Below are 22,967 nucleotides of genomic sequence, written 5' to 3'. Positions count from 1 at the left end.
CTGAGTGTGGCACACACCAGGACAATTAGATGTTGTTCTGACAATGAAAAAGAACAATCCCATTGCAATTGATTCATGATAGTCTCATTACTGGCCCTTAGAGGGGAGTATGAACCACTTTCAATAAAACTAAGTTTATGAGATCCCATTATATAGATACTTTTCTCAACTTGCTATTCTGACCAAAAATTGAAACGTAAAACATGTTTGGTATATTAATGGTATGGTACCATCAAAAACAATGATCTATCAGTCCCTGATGTCTTTCAGTAGGCCTACTTGCAGCTTTGTTTGTGGAATTGATGGAACATTAAGGACGTCCTACGCCAATGAAGTTGATCACCCAGGAAATTGCGTTCCCTCGTTCTTCTGCGGGGGAAAATGGCAGCTGTTGACATCGACATGCCTATGGAAACTGAGGTAGAAATCCTAAACGAAGAGGATATGGAGCGGTAAATATGTTGTGTTTGATCAAAGTTGCTGAGTTTATGTAATTATTTAATTTGATTGTCTTAAGTTTGATTACGATTCTAAGGTGGCCTACTGACCTATTTTTCTATTAAGGCCTAGCTACCAGTAGTACCAAACTGTCCTGCTAGGAGTATAACCAAGCTAGCTAGTGCTAGAAAACATACAATTGAATAGCAGCACAATGCTGCCTAGCCATCCGCATGGCTAGTCTGGCAGGTAGTTGGGTAGTTAGTTAAATATTTGAAGCTTTAGGATGAAATTACTTGTCTGAATAGACAAATAACAATAGATAGTAGATGTAAGGACGATGAGTTAAGTCGATGGCTAGCTATAAGAAAGAACGTCTCCCAGAAAGCCAACCAACTGTGTTGTACTTAGAGCTAGCTAGCTAGCTGACCGAACCTTTCCAAGATTACTAAGATACATTCTCCGAAGCCTCCTCTAGTCTTAATGTTTAGACGGGCAACTACTGTAATATTACCATGACATATATCCGTTAGTTGACTAGCTATTGTTGTAATTTGTAAACTCCCTGATCTTTAAATTAGGCCGAACTTTATGAAGGTGAATTGAAGGGGTAACGCTAAACACCGGCAGTAAGTTGAGTGAGACGCATGAGACAATCACGCTCAAGTCGAGAACCTTCCATAACTGTTTCGACCTTATCGTGTTTAGTAACTGTACTGTAATCTAGCTACTACATACACGACAATACAGAACAGTATCTTAGATTGCTAATTTATCATCAAAACATTTAGTCAGAAGCGTAATACAGTGTCCATCTGATTGACAATGTAACTAGTATTTGTTTGCAACAGCAAGCTACCGCTAGTGAAGCTAACCTAGTGCTAGCTAGTAGTTAGCCGGTGCTGCAACCACTACAGTACTAGCTAAATGGCACAGCTAAATTCATAACCAGTCTAACGTTAGCTTGCTACAGTAGGTGATCATATGTATTAGCATGTTACAGACTACATCTGATAAAGTTGTATTTTGTATCCCCCTGGACCGGGATGGACATGTCCATGATTTGGATTACATAAAGAGGATCAAATTGCCTCGTAAATAAAGCGACGCTGTAGCCGATCAAAACGAAACTTAAGATCACAAATGTCTGTCTTGTCTACTGTCCTTAAAGGCTTATCCCTGTCTTATAGCATACACACACTCATACCTAGTTGTTCTGTTATCTTTTACCCTCCCCAGTGAAGCAGAAGGCTTCAAGGAACAGGGAAATGCTTTCTATGTCAAGAAGGATTACTCTGAGGCATTCAACTACTACACCAAGGCCATCGGTGAGTAACAGAGTATTCTTGATGACACTCAACATAAGGAACAAGTGGCAAGTCTGGTCCTCAAATATGCTGTTTTTCTTTGCCCCATGACTCATAAGTATGACTGACAACTAAGATGCTAAATGTGTTCACTTTGAAATCTTGGTGCCTGCTAGCATTACTGTCCTAGTTGAGAAATGAACCACTTTGTGCCCTTCACAGATGCATGTCCCAAGAATGCGAGTTACTATGGAAACAGGGCAGCCACCCTCATGATGTTGTGCCGTTTTCGAGAAGCTCTCGAGGACTCACAGCAGGCAGTGCGTCTTGATGACTGCTTCATGAAGGTCAGAGTTCAGCAATTGTGCCATCGCAAGAAAGGAAATTGGTCATGTATAGGTTGTCTTATCTGTTCCAATGTTATGATTGACAATTGAACCCTGTAGTAGTTGAATCATGTTGTCCTTTATAGACCTGTTGTATTAATGTGTTGACTCATCTTACCATAGGGCCATCTGCGAGAGGGGAAGTGCCACCTGTCACTCGGAAACGCCATGGCAGCCAGCCGCTGCTTTCAGAAGGTTCTGGAACTCGAGCCCAGCAACGGCCAGGCGCGTCAGGAGGTATAGCCAAGTAGCTTCAATAAGTAGCGAATAATATCACCTGTTTTAGTTTGGCATAGTCCTTTGGCTAGTAACCAACTGATTTGACTGATTGAAATATCTCAATTGTAGATGGTCTGAAAAGTTATAATATATACGTCTTACAAGAAACAAGCTCCCTAAAAGGTTAATCCTCGTTGTGCTTTTCAGCATAAAAACGCATCTTCAGTCCTGGAATATGAGCGGATGGCCGACTTTGGATTTGAAAAGAGGGATTTTAGAAAGGTATGTTACACCTGACATACAATCCAACCAATGAGAATGATGATGCTTCATGCTCTCCTCAGTCCATTCCAATCAGGGCTGCTGATGTTTTTCTTCTTGTCTCATGGTGGTTGGTTGCCTAACATCTGTCTTTCCATGCTGCAGGTGGTATATTGTATGGACAGGGCCCTGGTTTTGGCCCCTGCTTGTCATCGCTTCAAAATTCTCAAAGCAGAGTGCCTGGCTCTTCTAGGCCGCTACCCTGAAGCCCAGTCTGTGGCCAGGTACTCAGGATTTTACAAACACTGCTTTATATAAAGAATTGTTGTGTAAAAACTTCCCATACAAAGATTTCTGAGATCTGTATATATCACTTTGGATGTGAATTAATTTGCTGCCTTAATGAAATCCATTACCATCAACCATGATGTATATTAACTATAATGTTATTTTTGTAAAAAAGGCTACTAATTAAGGTTTCCTTAAATGCTGTTTTCTTTCCAAGTGATATCTTGCGCATGGACTCCACCAATGGAGATGCACTGTACGTACGTGGTCTTTGTCTGTACTACGAGGACTGCATCGATAAAGCTGTGCAGTTTTTCGTTCAGGCTCTTCGTATGGCTCCAGACCACGAGAAAGCTCGTCTCGCCTGCAGAGTGAGTGTACACGTTTTGAACGTGTTATAATTAGACTTTCCTGGCATCTATGAAATGAAGTCTGAAGAAGTTAATTGTTGTGAATATTACGTGCGTTCAGTTATGTTGTCTTCTCCACCCCGTCAGAATGCCAAAGCTCTTAAAGCCAAGAAAGAAGAGGGCAACAAAGCTTTTAAGGAGTGTAGCTACGAAGCAGCGTACAAGCTCTACACGGAGGCCCTGACAATAGACCCCAACAACATCAAAACCAATGCCAAGCTCTACTGCAACAGAGGCACTGTGGGAGCCAAGGTGAGACTGCGACTACAGCATTGTCATCAGGATGCAACCAAGCATCCAGCTATTTATTAATTTAGGTATCCCTCATATGCTGTAGGCCCATTAGGAAGAATGAAAGATGGGGATAATGATAAGCAAGGATGGCTGGTACCGGGACAGTATTGTGAGATGATTTTGTTGAATAATGCAACCACCTAATTCACTTCTCTTCAATCCCACTCTGTTCTATCTGCTCATTCGGCACATGAGCTAAGCTAGTTCAGGCATGGCACTCGGGCAGCGTGCGTCATCCACTCAGTACCACACCCGTGTTAGTCAGCACAAGCCCCTTGGGCCACGTCCGATAAGACGGCATTAAAAGGCCGTGCGGATACACACACACCCCGGTTGTTGTATGATCAGTGCTACTGCCACCATCCCCTTCTCCCCCTTTCTGTCTGTATGTTCTATCCATCAGGGGGGTTATCTCTATTGCTCCCTAGAGCTTCCCTTAGATCATCCACTCCGCCAAAGTCAAACCTATTTCCATGTCATGGTTATCAATGAATGGTCAAATATAATACGTGAGTGTCTTGACTGAACTGTATATGCTGTCCCTCAGCTGAAGAATCCAGATCAAGCCATCGAAGACTGCACAAGTGCAATAAAACTGGATGACACTTACATAAAGGCCTATTTGAGACGATCCCAGTGGTAAGCCATGCACATAATCATGATGCTTTTTAGAAAAGCTTTGTGAATGAACTGAATTTTCACAGTGTTGCTATTCGTTGGACTTTTCTTTCCCCAGTTACTCGTAGGATGGCGGACAAGTCCTTTTATGGTGTACATGACAAGTAACTGTGGTTTTTCCATAGTTATATGGACACTGAACAGTATGAAGAAGCTGTGCGGGACTATGAAAAAGTTTACCAGACAGAGAAGACAAAAGGTAAATAGCCTGGACATAAGGCCGAAGGCCAAATATACCATCATGATCTACCAACATGAGGCAAGTTTGTTCTTAGTCCATGGCCCAAGAATGTAAAGGTGATGAGAGGCATTGAAACATTCTCTTGATATTAAAATCCTAGCAATCCCAGGCAAGTTTCTTGCAAATGCTTCAACACTGCAGCGGTTGTCTTCCAGGTCGTATCTGTTAGTGTATAGTCATTGTGCATCTTCTTCTTGGGGTCGGAGAGCACTGTAAAGGCCTTACCCCCTCTTTGATCTTCCTATCCGCTAATTACAAAAGGCAGTCAGGCAGGCTATTTAATGAAAAATTTACCAGGGAATGCTACGCTTCCCAACTTTATCTTGTTGCCTTAAAAAAAAATGTATTTTCCTTAATATGTTTGCTAATTTCTCAAATTCCAACCCTGTTCCCCCACCCCTTATCTATGTAGAACACAAGCACCTACTGAAGACCGCTCAGTTAGAGCTGAAGAAGAGCAAGCGGAAAGATTACTACAAGGTGCTGGGGGTGGGTAAGCAGGCAACTGAGGATGAAATCAAGAAGGCCTACAGAAAACGGGCCCTCATGCATCACCCAGGTAATCCTACACGCGGGGACTGTCAGCAATATATAATTTGCCTTGAGTAAAAACAATCCCTATAATTAAGTAACCCTCACGTTTGGTTTTTCATGAGGCTTTGCCATGAAGATATTAATAACAAAACAAAAAAATATATATATTATTCAATTTCTCTGTATGAGACAGAAACAGAATTGAGACGGAAATGTTTTTTGAATGAACCATGCGTTTGCCTTTCAGACCGTCACAGTGCAGCCACCCCTGAGGTGCAGAAGGAAGAGGAGAAGAAGTTCAAGGAGGTGGGTGAGGCCTTCACAGTGCTCTCCGACCCCAAGAAGAAGATGCGCTACGACAGCGGACATGACCTGGAAGACGAGGGCTGCGGAGGGGGAGGTCAGTGTTGCAAACTCAAGTTTCTTGGGTCACGGACAAACTCTTGGGCCCAGATCATTGGGCCATGGACAAAGGACAAACTTGCCTCATGTTGGTCGATCATGATGGTACACTTGACCTTTGGTCCTATAATCGGAAGACCAGGCTAAAAATAATGTCTGTTTGTTCTAGTTTCTTCATGCAAGTGAGAAGGTTTATCTAGAATAATATATTTAAAGTAGCTATTTTGCTTTTTACCTCAGATTTCGATGCCAACAACATTTTCAGAGCCTTCTTTGGTGGCCAAGGGGGAGGATTTAATTATGAATCCAGTCAAAGTATGTATACTGTTCTGAGCATGGTATTCCTTTACCTTAGTAAACGAAAAATAACTTGATGTATTTAATCATCAAGGAATCTTTTTTCGTTTTCGTTTCCCCCCTCTCCAGATTCCGCACCTGGAAACTTCTTTTTCCAGTTTGGTTAAGAGTGAAGAGGATACTTCCAAGGAATGCTGCATCCCTCTGGTGGACAAATTAAGTTGGACGCACGCTCGCAACCTGATTTTTATACTTCAAATATTTTGCAAACAAATCTCTTTCACATGCTTAAGACACTCTGAGTTGATAGCAGAAAGAGAGATGTTACCCCCTATGCTTAGAATTATCCTACACAAACACAGTTTACAAATAACTATTCAAATTAAAACCAGCAGTCACTGCAGGGCAACTGGTTTTTATCAACAAAGGTTATTAACTGTTGTTTAATTATAAACTGACAAAGGGGTTTTTAAGAGGTTTAAGAACTCAAATCCTCAGGAAATTTGCTTAGTATCTTTTTTTTCGCAATTAACACAAATGCATGTCTTCTACAGGTGAAATGAGTACAGTATTGCCAAATTCACAGCTCTTCATATAATATAGATAAATAATTTGTGCTGTACCTTGAATATGTTTCATAAGTAAATACATTGTTTATTAAATTCATTAATTGGGAGTTAAGGCCTCTAAATCTTCATAAGTAGTTTATTGAATATGATGCATTCATTTAACAAACATTAGGCAGATTAGGATCTTTGATCAGCTGGCTCGGTCCAAACCCCTGTGTAAAGTGAAAATGGCGCTCTGCAGCATTTGAGGGAAACCTTGTTTATGATCAGTTACTTTTGTTTAGTTTTTTCTTTCACTCCTGCAGACTGCAGGTACAAACTGCAGGTTCATTTATATACCCTTCTGCACATCATCGCATTCATACATTTTACTGGAATGTAAAGTGTTAATACATGTGTTTATAATGTTCAGTTTCCCATAAGTATATTTATTTTTTATTGTATATTCTTATCCATCTTAATTATAGTGTTGATTGGTCTCCCCTGTTTTTCAGTACTACCTAGTCAATAGGCTGTAAACATTCTTTCCTTACCTACTTCTGCTTTAGTACATTTTGTCTGTTATCCTATAAAAAGGCCAAAATCTGTGTATGTGAAGTGTTTAATTTTTTTTCTCTCAGTTTTGTTGACTACTCTGTGTCCTATGTGGTTTCCATGCCATTATTGATGCACCTGCTCTCCACTTCCTCACTTATCGTCACTGGACAATATTACAACTGTCCACTACAGTGGTGCCTTACCTGCAGAACCTGCTGATGTGGCTCATAATCAGCAGGAGAAGGTTGAAAAATTCCCTCTTGATGTGCTAAGCGACTTATGATTCCTTGCAATGTGCAGTTTGAACTAAGATCTGGCAAGCTGTTATCTAACCACACATGAGATGAAGGATATTGCCTATTTGTTACTGGCATGAGCTGGTGTTTGTTCTAAAGAAGAAAAAAATATAACAACCAGTTAAAGGGTGTCTAAATTTGCAAGTGGATACTTGACAAGCAAGGTCCTCTTTTGTTAAGTCTTGGAGATTATCATCACGCCATGTACCTGTCATGCACCTGTCATGCATGTTTGGTCAGTATATTCTCACTGTCAAGCTGCCGGATAGTACGTTGAAAAACGTTTGATACATTGTACATTGTCATGGTCCTAGTACCCGTGTACCATTTTTAAAATGAATATGCCACTGTAATAGGCCTACAGTGTTTTGGTAATAGGAAAATAAAGATTCGTCTTTTACTCTGTAAACATTTATTTTGTTTGAGATGATTTACTTGTTATGTACATATGTCCAGTGACAATACTATCATCAAACAATGTGAAGTATTTTGTTTATTTTAACCTAATTGACAATTTCAAGAATCAGGTTTATCACAGAACTGTAGTTGAGTCATTCGTGCAGGCAGGTGGATTTTTACTGAATACTAAGACTACCAGGATACCGGTAACGTAATTATGACAAAATAAGGTAACCTTCAATAACGTTTTACCCATACATTTCAGTATTGTAAGTTGGCAAATACATTTTCTGAAACTACAGACGAACGAGCGAATTCTTATTAGTGACTTGGGTATGAGGAAATTATTTTGAATAAATGATTTGTCTGATTTCATATTGCGTTATCGACACGTGATTGTGTCGACCAATGGGAACAGCTAAGAGATCGTGTAATCGTATGGCCAGATTATGGGGCGACAGAGAGAAGTGGCATGCGTGGACTTCTGTATTTAGCGCAGACTGGTCCATTTAAAAACTAGACAACAAGCTCTTCAGTTGCTTTAAGGACACGACCCCTCCACTTCTAGGACGTGGAAAATCTCATATAAAAAAGGTAATGTCCCATTTTCACAATATATTTGAACTATTGAAGTGTACGAACAGATCTATATCCCGGACGAACATCTATCGTACATTTAGCCAGCTAGCTACTGTAGCAGCGGTCGCTACATGCGCACTATTAACTTGCGTGATGCAGCTGAAACATGAAGTGACTGCTGGTGTCCGTGCCAGATCTGAGCTGTCTATTGCAAGCACATCTTGATTTTCAGACCAGTGACAATGCATATTTAATCCAAGTCCTAATTAGTGCTACATATTGATGCTGAATTGATATAGTTTTTCCTGCAGGCTAAGCTAACAAACATCCAGTTATTTAGCTAACTGTCTGGGTAGACGACAGCTTTTCTATTCTATTTGTTTCTGATTGATCGGGAGTTACTTTTCTAAAAGTCAGTGGCTGGAATACCGAACCCCGACAAAACTATGCTATACTCGCAAAGTAACCGGCCATGATTGTTCCTACTGTCTCGACTAAGTCAGTGGTTAGGCTTGGGTCCTCAGCATCTTCTCTAACAGTCCCCTCCTTGGCCCAAATGGTGTGTAGCTAGGTATTTATGTTGCCAGCAAGGCTTCAGCCTTTACCGAGCAGTTTACTAGTTTGGTTGCAAAAACAACGATGATGGCATTTATTGCCATCTGTCACTGGGAAATTACCTAGCTGTTAAGTAGGCCCATGGTTTAGGCTTATTGTTGGTTAATGTGTAGATGAAGTGATTGTCGTCATTGTTGGTTTTCAGATGGTCCATAACTTGTCTGCAGTAACTAAGAAACAATCAGTTAACAAGTTAAGAACCTGAGCAAGTCATTACAGGGTAGGGATATGATAGGAGAGTAATGTGCTCATCAATAGCCCTATATTAGTAGTTATGGCATTTCACAGAGCAAGTACAGGAGGACTGTTAAAACAATTTCCACGTTTTGGAGTCTAGAGCCCATCCTGTGTTTCCACAAACGGAAATTGTAAACTGAAGGCTCTAGATTGGCCTTTCAGATCAATGAATGGGTATGTGAGTAAAGCATTGCTAGAGTTGGACAAGCTTAGCTGGTCTTTCAGCTTACATCAATGTTTTGGGAGGAATGTAAACTACCGGTACTGTATCCTTAGCGGAAGTCAACTTTCACAAGAAAGGCCTACAAATAATTTTGTCATAATAACACAATATTCATAATTTCTACTCATCCTTTGTGAATATACAATAGTCTTATGTAAAATAACCTTATAATGTCTGATAGTTGTCATGGAGCTGTGGATAAGCAGTTGTATAATCTTTCAAATCTAATCTAAGGCCTAGGTTATGTATAGTTTGTTCAGACTATCTGTATTGCCTCTGTAGTAGTGAACTCGGTAGCATCCTGCCTGTCCAGTTTTACATGACGTTAAAAAAGACTGAACTGACCAATCCAGTGCTCTTGTTTTGGATGCTTGCTTTGTTAATTTAATTCCTCATTGTGGTGTTTTACACCTATTAATTGATATTGGAATATTACTGACAAAGTATTGTTGGCAAAATCAAATTCAATGGTCGTTCTTTCCCTGTCTCTTTCTGGAAATGTTCTTGAGACTTCAATAAAAGTCATCGTTGTTTGTGCAAAATAACTACCGTGCTGTGTTTAAAAATGTTGGTGAGTCCTTGACATTTGATCTGACTAATAAAAATAAACATGAAGGTCCTTTTCGTTCAGCTCAGTACAGCATGTGTTTTGAATTAGCCTAGGACTCCTACGATTGAGTTTGCATCGGTAATGTGCCACATACAGTGTGCCTTTTATTAGCTTTCTTGGTTTGTGTACAGAACATTCTAAGGTGTTTTGTTGACTGAAGGAAGGGGACCGGAACTTGGTGTGTATGCTAGCTGTAGAAATTGTCTGACTTTTGTTGATGTTTGATTTGAATTTTTGTAGACCAGTTGTTTATATATAGGGTCATTCGGATGATGAAAACCTAAACATGTGCAGACATTGGTGTGCTAGCCTTTTCCCACTGGAGTCACTTGAACAGAAATATCAGACATTCTTTTCGAATGGATGCTTCTAGAGTTGTTTTGGGCTGAACAATTGTGATAGATCATGAGAAATCCCAAAATGTGGGTGAAATACTATTTAATGCTACTTCTAAGCTTAGTTAATATGATTTTTTTTTCATCTTAACAAACTTACTGGGAGTCAGGTGGGTGAGCGGTTAGGGAATCGGGCTAGTAATCAGAAGGTTGCCGGTCCGAATCCAGGCCATGCCAAAATGACGTTGACTTCACCCTACTTGCCCCGGGGGAATGTCCCTGTACTTACTGTAAGTCGCTCTGGATAAGAGCGTCTGCTAAATGACTAAATGTAAATGTAAATGAATTGGTAGTATTGGCTGTACTCTGGTCACCATCACACTACACACATTTTACATGTAAGGCTGGGGGAATCTTCATTGTCAAATGTCTATCTAAAGATCCTCCTTCTTGTTGGTTGGAGTACCTACACCCAGCATATTACTCCTAGACTGTTGCTGTAAACTGATCCAAATTATTAATTTAGCTTAATTGCTTATCTGAAACACAGACCTTCTCTTGATTTTGTTTTGTCTGGTTCCCATGGAGCAGTCCCAATGTGTTCTTTGAGAAACTCTTCACACACCGATTAGCTTGTTTGACTGGACATGTTTTTTTATGACCCCTTGTTCTCCTCAAGCCACGCTGTATGCAAACTTTTGTTCCAAAGCTCTAAATACAGTGCTTTAATAGTCCACTAGGTTGTTAAAAAGTCACATATTCTAAATTCTGGTAGAATAAATTATTGGGACAATTTAATGTCCGGTCCAGTTTGTCATATGGTATATGTTAACAAACCACAAGCTGCCAAACTATCAAAAGATAGTCAGTCAGAAGCACTTCCTGTTCATAAAGGCTATCTCAATTCATATAGGCCAAGATTAACAGACCCCCTTTCTCTCTTCCATTCTCCTCCCCCTCACTTCCTCAGCGAGTAGCAAGTGATTCATCCATGTCTGCCAAGGCCATCTCGGAGCAGACGGGGAAGGAGTTCCTCTACAAGCACATTTGTACCTCGGCAGCCGTTCAGAACCGCTTCCGCTATGCCAGCGTCACCGCGGAGACCGACTGGGGTCGCATCATACAGGACCACCCCTGGCTGCTCTCTGAGGTGAGGCCACTCCGCTCACTCCACTTCCTGTCCTGCATGAAGGGCGTCAGGTGGCTGAGCGGTTAGGGAATCGAGCTAGTAATCAGAAGGTTGCCGTTTCGATTCCCGGCCGTGAAAAATAACATTGTGTCCTTGGACAAGGCACTTCACCCTACTTGCCTCGGGGGAATGTCCCTGTACTTACTGTAAGTCGCTCTGGATAAGAGCGTCTGCTAAATAACTAAATGTAAATGACCAGCTCAAAGCTTTGTTTTCCAGCATTGTTTATAGTTTATGATGCACTTAGACTAGGATGCAATCCAATACATTTCAGTTTTTAAATTACACAATATACAAACAATTCATCATTATAAGATAGGCTGCTATTAGGGCTGTCAAGTAAGGCAAGGCGAGGAACTTTTATATTGCACATTTCATACACGAGGAAGACTCAATGTGCTTCACATAAAAACCCTTGATCAACCGCATCAACTAAAATGGTATTTAGATGCTAATCTCCCCCTCCCGCCCCGCAGAGGTTGGTGGTCAAGCCAGACCAGCTGATCAAACGTCGAGGAAAGCTGGGCCTGGTGGGTGTCGACCTGGACTTGGACGGTGTTCAGGAGTGGGTCAGGCAGCGCCTCATGAGGGAGACCACAGTGAGTTGATGGACCTTTCTCATTCGTTATACAATATTGCAGTGACATAGTTGAGAGGCAGGTACTGTTGGGAATTGCTCGACGTATTCTTCTATGCAGTTGTAGGCAAAAAATAATTCTACTGACCAGTGTTGATTCACACTCTGGTTCATTTCATGTCGTAAAAGGGAAAGCTTAAGGAATGAAACTTGTCTTGCTTGCCTATCAGAACTGACTATGGTGGAGGAGTCGCCTCATCTGTGTGTGTGTGTCTCTCTGTCCTTGTTAATGCTGTGAATGTATGGCATGTGGACGGGTGGGTTTTTTTTCTTCAGGGGTAGCTAATCCACAAAGCACTGTGCAGTGCTATGCAGGCCAGCTAGGGGGGGAGGGGGAGAGGGGGGAGAGGGGGGGGGAGGGGGAGAGGAGGGGAGAGTGATGCCCTAGGCCCAACGAACAAGGACAGAACAAGCAGAATGTGTGTCTCCTCATCAGGCCACTATAGATTAACCAGCCATTTATTGCTTTCTTATTGTTGCCACGTGTGCTGTGATGAGTATTAAATGAATAAGGCATGTTCTAAATTGAAGTAGCACAGTTGACTCCAACTGGAAAATAACCATCTAATGTGGTAATATGAAAGACTGAAGAAGAAGGAAGTGAGAGCCATGCAAGATGTCCCATCTTTACCCCATGAACACAGTTTACCAGCACCTGGACAGGAATTGACAGCATGCAAACATGAACATCTTAGGTTGCCATTGGTCTTTAAATCTTGGAGCCCAGAAAGGTTGGAGTTATGTTTAGCGCTGGAGGGGTTGAAGGGTATGTTATGTCACTGTTGTGAAGCTATTTTGGTTGCTCTAAGAGCGGGACGCTGTCAAAACAGCTGCAATGGGCTGTAGCTTTTCCATTTCCTTTGTTCCTCAAGTGTTGGAAGTACATTTATGCACAAGTTTTCCCCCCAGTATGTGATAAATGAAAGGAAATTCTTCTAAAAGAATGAAGCTTCCATATAATCCTCCCATGAAGTTGATCAAATATATATATATATGTATTCACAGGTGGGAAAAGCAAAAGGCGTTCTAAAGAATTTCCTAATCGAACCATTTGTGGCACATACACAGGTAAGTGTCGGCCTGGCTGTACATTCTCCAGTAAAGTACATCTCCCTCGTACATTCTCTGAGTGTGTCTGCCACTAGCTCACCCCTCTCCACATCTCTGCTCCCGCAGGAACAGGAGTTCTACGTATGCATCTACGCCACTCGTGAAGGTGACTATGTGTTGTTCCACCACGAGGGCGGCGTCGACGTGGGGGACGTCGACGCCAAGGCCCAAAAGCTTCTGGTCGCCGTGGACGACAAGCTAAGCGTGGACTCGATCAAAGAGCAGCTGCTCACTCATGTACCAGAGGATAAGCAAGAGTAAGAACCAATACACGCGCTGTCTGAAAATGATCATTGCGCAAGTGCTCAAATGAATCCTATGGCTCTGACGTTACATTGACTGCATACAGTAGGTGTGTATTTGCTTCATGGGAATCCAGTCTCCAACAACATGCAAGCGTCATGCTTGGAGGATCTAGTTTCCCTTTTTGGAAGAACAGTTCTGGGAATTATCTTTGTGCTTTTGATTAGACATGCTGTTATGGACTTCTGGCCTCTCACAAGCACTATATATTTTATTTGTTTTACTCCTTTACCTGCCAGCTGGGTACAAATGTAGGAGAAGCAGGATGTTGTTAACCATCTAGGCCATTATTATCAAGAAAATACTAATGGCTTTCTGTTTGTGTTTTTCCAGGGTTCTGGCCAGTTTCATAATAGGTCTTTTCAACTTTTATGAAGACCTTTATTTTACCTATCTGGAGATCAACCCACTTGGTACGTCCTCCTGGCTTCTGTGCCTGAAAAACTGTAACCTTCATGCTATTCAAATGGAAGCCTTGTCTAGACTCACAATGGCTTCTTTCCTTCAGTCATCACCCACGATGGTGTGTTTGTTCTTGACATGGCGGCCAAGATCGACGCCACAGCAGATTACATCTGCAAGGCCAAGTGGGGTGATGTGGAGTTCCCCCCACCCTTCGGCAGGGAAGCCTACCCTGAGGTGAGATTTTTGGAGGACAATGATGATTGGGCCTGGGAAAGTGAGAATTTAGACAATATCTGAATTTAATCATGAGTAAGGGCATGCTGTCGACTGATGCACATGCAGACCGTGCTAACTCTTCCTGGGTTATGTGCATGGGTACCCCTGTTTTAGGAGGCATATATTGCAGACCTGGATGCCAAGAGTGGTGCCAGCCTGAAGCTCACCCTGCTGAACCCACAAGGTCGGATCTGGACCATGGTGGCAGGGGGAGGAGCCTCTGTCGTGTACAGGTACAGGGGAGAGGTCGAAGCAGAATGCTAGTGGTTCTCTGCTGGTCACATGGTGGCGAAACCTCACTCCTTCTCCTCGGTGTAGTGACACCATCTGTGACCTTGGCGGCGTGGATGAGCTGGCCAACTATGGGGAGTACTCTGGAGCGCCCAGCGAACAGCAGACCTACGACTACGCCAAGACCATCCTCTCCCTCATGACCAGAGAGAAGCACCACGAAGGTGGGCTGGCATGAGCCATGCTTACCTACAGGCAACTTTTCTTTATTTTTTAGCCCTCTAGCTCTTTCATGTCATGTTCTTTACGACTTTTGTCTCTTTTGTTGACAGGGAAAGTTCTGATCATTGGTGGCAGCATCGCAAACTTCACTAATGTGGCAGCCACGTTCAAGGTAAAACTTGCAAGCAGATTTTCCACAACTACAAGTATAGTACTTTCATGTGGACACAACTGTTAGTTTTGTGTTGAAAGTTGAGATGATTTGAATGAGCCCTGACCTAACCTCAACATACTTGAACTCTTGTTTTGACTCCCCTTTGACCTCTGACCCTCGTTTTTCTTCCGCAGGGCATTGTCAGGGCCATCAAAGACTACCAGGGACCTTTGAAGGAGAACGAAGTGACCATCTTTGTTCGTCGTGGCGGCCCTAACTACCAGGAGGGGCTGAGGGTGATGGGAGAAGTGGGTGAGTTCTGAGATCTAAAATCACAATTTTAGGTCCTTGAAAGTAGAACATTATAACAACATAACAATTTCTAGAACAGAGAGTTCACACATTAGTGTAAGACAAGTTGTTTCTCCCACCACACACAGCCACAAACGGGTTTACCAGAATGGAACATTGTAGCCTTTAATTATAAGAGATTTCTGCGTTTTCAGAACCATAATGGACCCATAATTGTATCCATGTCCCCTACAGGGAAGACCACTGGTATCCCCATCCATGTCTTTGGCACAGAGACCCACATGACAGCCATCGTTGGCATGGCACTGGGCCATCGACCAATACCTAACCAGCCTCCCATGGCTGCCCACACCGCCAACTTCCTCCTGAACTCCAGCAACAACGCTGTTGTACGTCTATGTTGCCTGATTGTTTCCTTGCTTCCTCTTCCCCTCCTCACTCTTCTCCTTATCTCTTCCTCCTCTCACTGTTGCTCACTCCTCACCACTGTCTGTTTCTCTCGTCCCTTCCCCCATAACAGCCAAGCTCTCACTGTCACATCCAGGTGCTGTTACCTTAAGCATTGACATTAGAGCCCCGTCAGTATAGTAAATGTCGTTTTTTCTCTTAAAAATGCAAGCTTTTTATGTTTAAATGCAGATAGTTTTATATTCCAAATGTAAAATTAGTCAATGAAGTTAGAGACACAACCTTCATCTGCTACTCCAGATTTAGATTGTCATGGGTGATCCTACTAATAACTAGCAGTTACTGCTAGTGTATGGATTTGCTTTTAGTACAAAAATAGCAAGCACTCTACTGTAGATCTTTATGTGTCCACCTTTGGTCCCCTCCTTCCATTCAGACTCCAGCCACCACCAGGACAGCATCGTTCTCTGAGCCCAAATCAGCCAACGATGCCACGCCAGCCAAAAAGCCCAAGGAGGGACTCCCAGCAGGTAACCGACACACATCCTCCTCCTCTTGAACCTTAGACTTTTTAAGACCCAGGGTGGCTAGGCCTCATGCGTCGTCTTACACCACACACCCCCTTACATTTCTGCTTTCTCATTCCTGCTGTCCCGGCTTTCCCTTTCACCCTTCTCTCTCTACCTCCACTGTCATCTCACCCTGTGTTTTTAATGTTCTTTTTCCTTCCCCTTTTCTCCCTGGTTTTGGTGCACTTGGCTACCTCCTGTATCATATTCATATCTATAAGACAGTTTAAATTCTCTGCTGTGGCCCTTGAGGAGTGCAGGTTCATTCACAGGAGACTGCAAAGGTATGTTTAGATCTGCATCCTGACTGCCTCCAACCATTCTGGTCCTTTCTGGTGCTTCCAGTTGCACTTTAGACATGCATTGTGTATTGCATTCTGTGTATTATAAGCCTCCATTATAGCATTTCTGAGGCTTTCAGTGAACCAGTTAAAACGCACACGAGAGCCAGATCCCAATGTAGCGAATGTAGTGACATTTGATTCTGATGGTTTTGCTCTTTATTCTTTTGTCTCTTATGTGTCATTATTTTTTTGTGTTGTCCCCCTTTGGGTCACAGAAGCAAAGGCCTCTTCAGGCTGCAGTGGAGGTAGGGAAGGGTGTGCTAGTTTGCTGTTTGTCTTTCCCTTGTCCTCTGTTTCTCCACCCTCCCTTTCTTGATATAGTGCTGGCCTGGGACAAAAACACTGGGACGTTTAACCCTTGTTAAACTGCCTTCGGAATCGGGTCACATGACCCAAAGGTTCATAACGAACCATCGTTGTGTTTAGCCAAATTTACCCAATATAAAAACAATTTTCTTTTAACCTTCACAATGTGGGTGTGGGTCTGAGACAGCCCAACGGTTAAAAGAAAGTGCTTCACTTTGTTTTTGTATGCGGTAGAGTTGTCGCAATACAACGGTGGGTCACAACGACTGATGGGTCAGAATGACCCGAAGATAACACAAGGGCTAAGATGCACTTAATGACAGGGTCTTGCTTTGATTGGCTAGTATGGCTCTTCAACTATTGGACCAGTGTTTTTGACCTGGGTTTGGTACAATGTGGTCAGTGTGGCTTTCCCCTTCCTTGCTCAAACACCAAGTCAAAGACCTGTGCAGACAAAATGGGAATTCATTCCAGAGACTTGAAAATGGGAGGGCTCTGCTCTCAGCCTTGTAAAGGCGTGTTCTTGGTTGCCTTCTCAAAGATATTAGACGATTGCTTGTCTGTGTTTTGTTGTATGTTAGTTTAAAACTGGAAACAAACTTTGTGGGTACACCAAGCCTGTCTCCTTCCATTGTGTTTGTGTCTCCTGTAATGTGTGACACCTTCCTCCCAAGTAACATGTTTGAACAAATAACATCTTAAATATTTCCCTGATATTTGTGTATGTATGATGCCCAAATAATATCTTTACATGGTTGATCTGTTCACGCCTCAGTGTTTAAATTCTTTTTTTTTTGCTTGCTCTCTGTCGCCTTCAGCAAAGGCGACCACACTGTTTAGCAGCCACACCAAGTCCATTGTGTGGGGAATGCAGACGCGGGCAGTGCAGGGCATGCTGGACTTTGACTACGTGTGCTCGCGAGACGAGCCCTCAGTGGCTGCCATGGTCTACCCTTTCACGTAGGTCCCGCCAAAGCCGTGACTAGCAACAATTGGTTACTGCTGTCGATCTCGTTGCAGTACCCATCAACCCAAGCTAGATAACCACAAACCTCAGTTTGGAGCCATTACTGTTTATATTCAATTAAAGTTTAATATACAGCACACAACCCTTTCTTAACCATGCAGTGTGTTGGCATGGGAACTACTTTACACTTTCTCTTATAAGCCATGAATCTGCTTACTTAGTGGCGACCACAAGCAGAAGTTCTACTGGGGCCACAAGGAGATACTGCTGCCTGTGTACAAGAACATGGCCGACGCCATGAAGAAGCATCCTGAGGTGGATGTGCTCATCAGCTTTGCCTCGCTTCGCTCAGCTTTTGATAGCACCATGGAAACCATGCAGTACCCACAGGTAAGGGCTAGGTGTTATGATGTGCCTGATTTTTTACATCAGACACCTACCGTAGACCAGAGAATAATCTTCATTTAATTTTCATTGAAATATTTGCATAAATTGATATACTTTCCCCCTAGATTCACACCATCGCTATCATTGCTGAAGGCATCCCTGAAGCCCTAACCAGGAAGTTGATCAAGAGGGCAGATGAGAAGGGCATCACAATCATTGGTCCAGCCACGGTAAGCCCAGAGGGGAAATGCCATATTCAGCCTTTCATCATTTCTGTGATCCTGAGGTCATACATTGTGTCACTGTCCTACGTTTGGAGTAAACTCTCAGGAGTCGCAGTATACATGGAGTGAATAGAGCGACGTCTCAAAGACAATTGAGTGTTTGATCAGTCTAACGTCATCTGTCCAGGTGGGAGGAATCAAACCAGGCTGTTTCAAGATCGGCAACACTGGAGGAATGTTGGACAACATCCTGGCCTCCAAGCTGTACCGACCTGGCAGCGTGGCCTACGTGTCTCGCTCGGGAGGGATGTCCAACGAGCTCAACAACATCGTCTCCCGCACTACCGATGGAGTTTACGAGGGGGTGGCCATTGGCGGGGATAGGTGAGGAAGAAGAGGGAAGGGGTTTGCAGGTTTTTCTTTTTTTTGTTTTACTTTGTCACTTTTCCTCAGGCTATTACCTGAAAAGTTGATTGCTTGTATTGCTTGAATTCATGCTTCCTTATTACTTATCTCATTGGTCTCCAGGTATCCAGGTTCTACATTCATGGACCATGTCCTACGCTACCAGGACACTCCAGGGGTCAAGATGATTGTTGTTTTGGGAGAGGTAAGACGATTTTACTGTAGATCATGAAAGCTAGTCATGGCTTCTACGGGTATTTACATTTGTCATAGACACTGATTGAATGGTTTCCAAGCATTCCTTTTGCTCTCTTTCTCTCTGTCTCTTAATCTTACTGTGCAGATTGGAGGCACAGAAGAATACAAGATATGTGAAGGCATCAAGGAGGGCAGAATTACCAAGCCAGTGGTGTGCTGGTGTATAGGCACCTGTGCCACCATGTTCTCCTCCGAGGTCAGTGGGGAACTGTGGCAGGGTTAAAGGTTATCAATGTGTCTGTTTGGTTTACCAGTAGGTTGAAGTCTAAACTTGAGGTTGAGATTTGAACATGTGTGCTCTGTACTCTTTCAGGTTCAGTTTGGCCATGCGGGAGCCTGTGCTAACCAGGCTTCAGAAACTGCGGTGGCCAAGAACCAGGCCCTGAGGGACGCCGGGGCCTATGTTCCCAGGAGCTTTGACGAGCTGGGAGATGTCATTAAGTGAGTTCATGAAGTGTGCCATTTGAGATGTTTTGGCTTGTGGTCATTTGGGATTGAATTCCGTTCTTTAAATCCGACCCTATGAATACATGTTGACAACTAATGTTTGTGTTGGTTCAATTTATCAGGGTGGTGTATGATGAACTTGTAGCCAAAGGAACCATTGTTCCTGCTCAGGAGGTGCCTCCGCCCACAGTGCCTATGGACTACTCCTGGGCCAGGGAGCTGGGTTTGATTCGCAAGCCGGCCTCCTTCATGACCAGCATCTGTGATGAGCGCGGCCAGGAGCTGATCTACGCTGGCATGCCCATCACTGAGGTGTTCAAGGAGGAGATGGGCCTGGGAGGGGTGCTGGGCCTCCTCTGGTTTCAACGGAGGTGAGCATGGAACACATCTGGTCTGGGCTCCTGTCTGTATATTCTTAAAATGTTACCTCCCGTGTATGCACAACATTCTCACTACAACCCATGTCAGTCACACTGTAATATCAAAGATTAGGTGAGATACAATTACTAGTTTGTCAAGTATTTAGACAGGTGCAAAGTGTGGTTTTGGCTCAGCTTGCTGGGTCATGTGTTTGGAAATAAAGGACTGTTTGGAATGGTATAGAATATAGATCATAACAATTGATCAACCTGTGCACTGTCCATCATTGAAAAACGTAATCTAGTCTCACATAAATGACCCTGCAGGTTACCGCGCTATGCATGCCAGTTCATTGAGATGTGCCTGATGGTGACAGCGGACCATGGGCCTGCGGTCTCTGGAGCTCACAACACCATCGTCTGTGCCCGGGCTGGCAAAGACCTCATATCTAGTCTGACCTCTGGCCTACTCACCATTGTGAGTAGTTGACTCTCATACACAATGGATAACCTATTCCACAAGACACAAGGGCCACTGTTATCCGGATGTGTTGGATCTTCACTGAGTCTTGTGTTTCAGGGGGACCGGTTCGGAGGGGCGTTAGACGCTGCCGCAAAGCAGTTTAGTAAGGCGTTCGACAGCGGAATGCTCCCCATGGAGTTTGTCAACAAGATGAAAAAGGATGGCAAGCTGATCATGGGGATTGGACACAGGGTCAAATCTGTGAGCAGTGTTTTGATTATTCTGTACCCTCCTGCAATTGCATCTTTTGACCAACAACCTTTTTGTGTTTGTTACTTTTCTGATTAAGTGACATTTATTTGTTGATATGTTGATAGATCAACAACCCTGACATGAGGGTCCAGATCCTGAAGGACTTTGTGAAGCAACACTTCCCCACTACCCAGATGCTGGACTACGCACTGGATGTGGAGAAGATCACTACATCTAAGGTAGCAGGTCCAGTTCACCTTTCACCAACATCTCCATGTTCTACCACAGAAAACATGTTTGCTTTTGCCATCGTTCCGATCAACACGTGTAATAAGCATATATTTTCTTTCTAAATCGTTTTGTAATGCTGGTTTACAGAAGCCAAACCTAATCCTCAACGTGGATGGTTTTATCGGAGTGGCCTTTGTGGACCTTCTCAGGGCATGTGGTGGCTTTACACGGTAAGATGACTAGACTATGTATCACAGGAGCACTTGACTTGGGCCATGCAGCTGTCAAAATCCATCAGTATCTTTCCATATATTCCATGTAAATTTCCAAAGTGCTGTTACTGTGTACTTGTATCACTTCTCATCGTCACACTAACCTTTTGTGTACTGGCCCATCACGCTGTCCTTTGCTTACGTTGTGTTTATGCTGTGTTCCAGAGATGAAGCGGATGAGTTTGTGGAGATTGGTGCTCTGAACGGGATCTTTGTGCTTGGCAGAAGTATGGGCTTCATTGGTGAGTTCCATATTGAAATTAAAGAAAGCTTGGTATGCATAATGTTTATCTTTCTAAATAACCTGCCCTAATATCTTCCCAGCTCATTTGCAGCTATATTGCCAGCCTTCTCTGAGTTTGACCTAGTAAAGGAATGGACTAACACACTTTTTTTTCTGATTATAGGTCACTACCTGGACCAGAAGAGGCTAAAACAGGGCCTATACCGCCACCCGTGGGATGACATCTCCTACGTCCTTCCGGAACACATGTCCATGTAACCATGGAGATTGATGTAAATCTTAAACGCGTCTGGATGGTAATGCCCAAAAAGGACAGGCAGCGGTTCGCACCTCTCTACCCTTCTCTTCATTCACAACCGCTGCCTTGATTAAGACTGGGCAGGATGATTCCAGATAGATAGTGGGAAATGGTGGTGGTACACTGGGAGTTTTACTGAAAAAGGGGAACCTTTGCTTCTCTTTGCTTCTTTTAGTCAAGTTATTCTTGATGTCTAAGTTATTAAATTATGAACAAAGAACCAAAACAATGCACTCACCAAATGTGGTCACTCTGGGGTTAATTGGTACTTGATTGTCAGTGCTTTTGGGTGAGTTTGCCCTATCTCAAAATTGGAATTAGCAGCACAGTTTATGCCTTACACCAGTGTTGTAGTCTGATTGATTAATCCAGTACTAAGGCATCCTAAAACGATGATTTATGTTCATCTTCCAGCACATAAGTATGTATAGCAATCGTGCGTGTGTCTCATGAAACTGGTTTGATTAACGTGGTGATTTCCTACGTTTATCCTGTTAAATGTGTCCAAGAGGCATGCACTTGAAAGTAGGCATTTTTTCTGGGGAGCTTTGTTGTGCAATCTTACATTAACACTAACTTACAGATCTACAAACAATGATAGGGGAACTGTACAGTTCGCAGACTATTTGTGAATTGGGAGATAAACATCAGTAGTTAATGAAAGCACAAAACACAAGTAACATGTTATATAAGTTTGTGTGCATGTCATCCATGATTAATCCGGGTTTCCCTCCCACAATAAAACGGTTGCTAGCCCACTGTGGAGTGTACACTGGGTGTTAATGATAGCGACAGGGAATACAATTTTACCTGAACTTTAATGTGCGTTTCTGGCACTGCCTTCACCTACCCACCCTCCAGGATTTGGAGGATGGCCTTCTGTAACTCTTGAAATCACAAATTAGGCTGTTGGATGATGATAAAGATGTATTTTCTTTGTTTTATGATGTCCAAATCACAAAAAGAGAACGGTTTAAATGCTTTATGAATGTGCCCTGTGAGTCTTAAACGCACCTTTTGCGAGGGACCATGAAGACAGTGGACTTTAAATGGAGTGTCGTAAACATTATACAGCTACTAGACGACTGCATTTAGTGGGGCTCCTGTCAGTTACCCATTTTTCTTTCTGTGAAGAACGTTTAATGTACACAGGACTCTTTCCACAACTTTCTGGCAATGTTTGTTCTCTTTGTGCTTTATTTTATTTAAATGTTATGTTTCTGCTTTTGTAAGCCCAGAATTGTTATATTGTAGTAAATCTTAATTAAAAAAAAGACTTGGTTAACTTTTTATCGTGGCTCCTGGCTTAACATTTTTTATGTATTTATCATTGTAAAAATTCCTGTACTCATTATATAAAATGTGTGTACAGCAACAAATGTGTAGGACAGTGTATTTTTCTCTGGAGTGTAATCATATAAAAAAATATGTTTCGTGTTTTTAACTTTTGGGGGGCATTTCTAACACGTTAATCAAATATTTCTGTAGACCGGCCATAGTTTAATCGTTTGTATTAACATTGGTATATATTCAATTCTG

At 42.8% G+C, this 22,967-nt stretch overlaps 2 protein-coding genes across 5 annotated transcripts; both read left to right on the top strand.

Moving 5' to 3' along the window:
- The first annotated feature begins 293 nt into the window (after window positions 1–293).
- LOC134031173 (dnaJ homolog subfamily C member 7-like) lies at window positions 294–7,572 on the top strand. Its single transcript, XM_062474703.1, has 14 exons — window positions 294–452; window positions 1,678–1,766; window positions 1,968–2,092; window positions 2,255–2,368; window positions 2,558–2,632; window positions 2,777–2,895; window positions 3,117–3,270; window positions 3,397–3,561; window positions 4,151–4,242; window positions 4,407–4,480; window positions 4,935–5,081; window positions 5,304–5,456; window positions 5,699–5,773; window positions 5,885–7,572. Exons 1-14 carry the CDS (start codon window positions 382–384, stop codon window positions 5,920–5,922), a joined length of 1,491 nt encoding a protein of 496 aa, XP_062330687.1. The 5' UTR covers window positions 294–381; the 3' UTR covers window positions 5,923–7,572.
- A 424-nt stretch (window positions 7,573–7,996) lies between these two features.
- On the top strand, window positions 7,997–22,716 carry aclyb (ATP citrate lyase b). 4 transcript variants are annotated; one of them, XM_062474391.1, is made up of 29 exons: window positions 7,997–8,155; window positions 11,130–11,305; window positions 11,821–11,943; window positions 12,987–13,049; window positions 13,158–13,348; window positions 13,728–13,807; window positions 13,903–14,033; window positions 14,190–14,308; window positions 14,394–14,530; window positions 14,639–14,700; window positions 14,877–14,994; window positions 15,229–15,383; window positions 15,839–15,932; window positions 16,193–16,255; window positions 16,531–16,560; window positions 17,440–17,581; window positions 17,810–17,978; window positions 18,101–18,205; window positions 18,387–18,583; window positions 18,728–18,809; window positions 18,948–19,058; window positions 19,176–19,303; window positions 19,432–19,680; window positions 19,996–20,146; window positions 20,249–20,392; window positions 20,509–20,622; window positions 20,762–20,844; window positions 21,052–21,128; window positions 21,294–22,716. In XM_062474391.1, exons 2-29 carry the CDS (start codon window positions 11,147–11,149, stop codon window positions 21,386–21,388), a joined length of 3,372 nt encoding a protein of 1,123 aa, XP_062330375.1. In that variant the 5' UTR covers window positions 7,997–8,155; window positions 11,130–11,146; the 3' UTR covers window positions 21,389–22,716. The 4 variants fall into 4 exon arrangements, with proteins under 4 accessions (XP_062330375.1, XP_062330377.1, XP_062330378.1 ...); XM_062474392.1 differs by having other exon boundaries at window positions 8,002–8,150; window positions 11,126–11,305; XM_062474393.1 differs by lacking the exon at window positions 16,193–16,255.
- Window positions 22,717–22,967: the final 251 nt, after the last annotated feature.

Source organism: Osmerus eperlanus, chromosome 12 (assembly GCF_963692335.1).
Source record: "Osmerus eperlanus chromosome 12, fOsmEpe2.1, whole genome shotgun sequence".
NCBI lineage: Eukaryota > Metazoa > Chordata > Actinopteri > Osmeriformes > Osmeridae > Osmerus > Osmerus eperlanus.
Note: the sequence above shows the minus strand (reverse complement) of the source record. Positions and strands in the feature narration are given on the sequence as shown.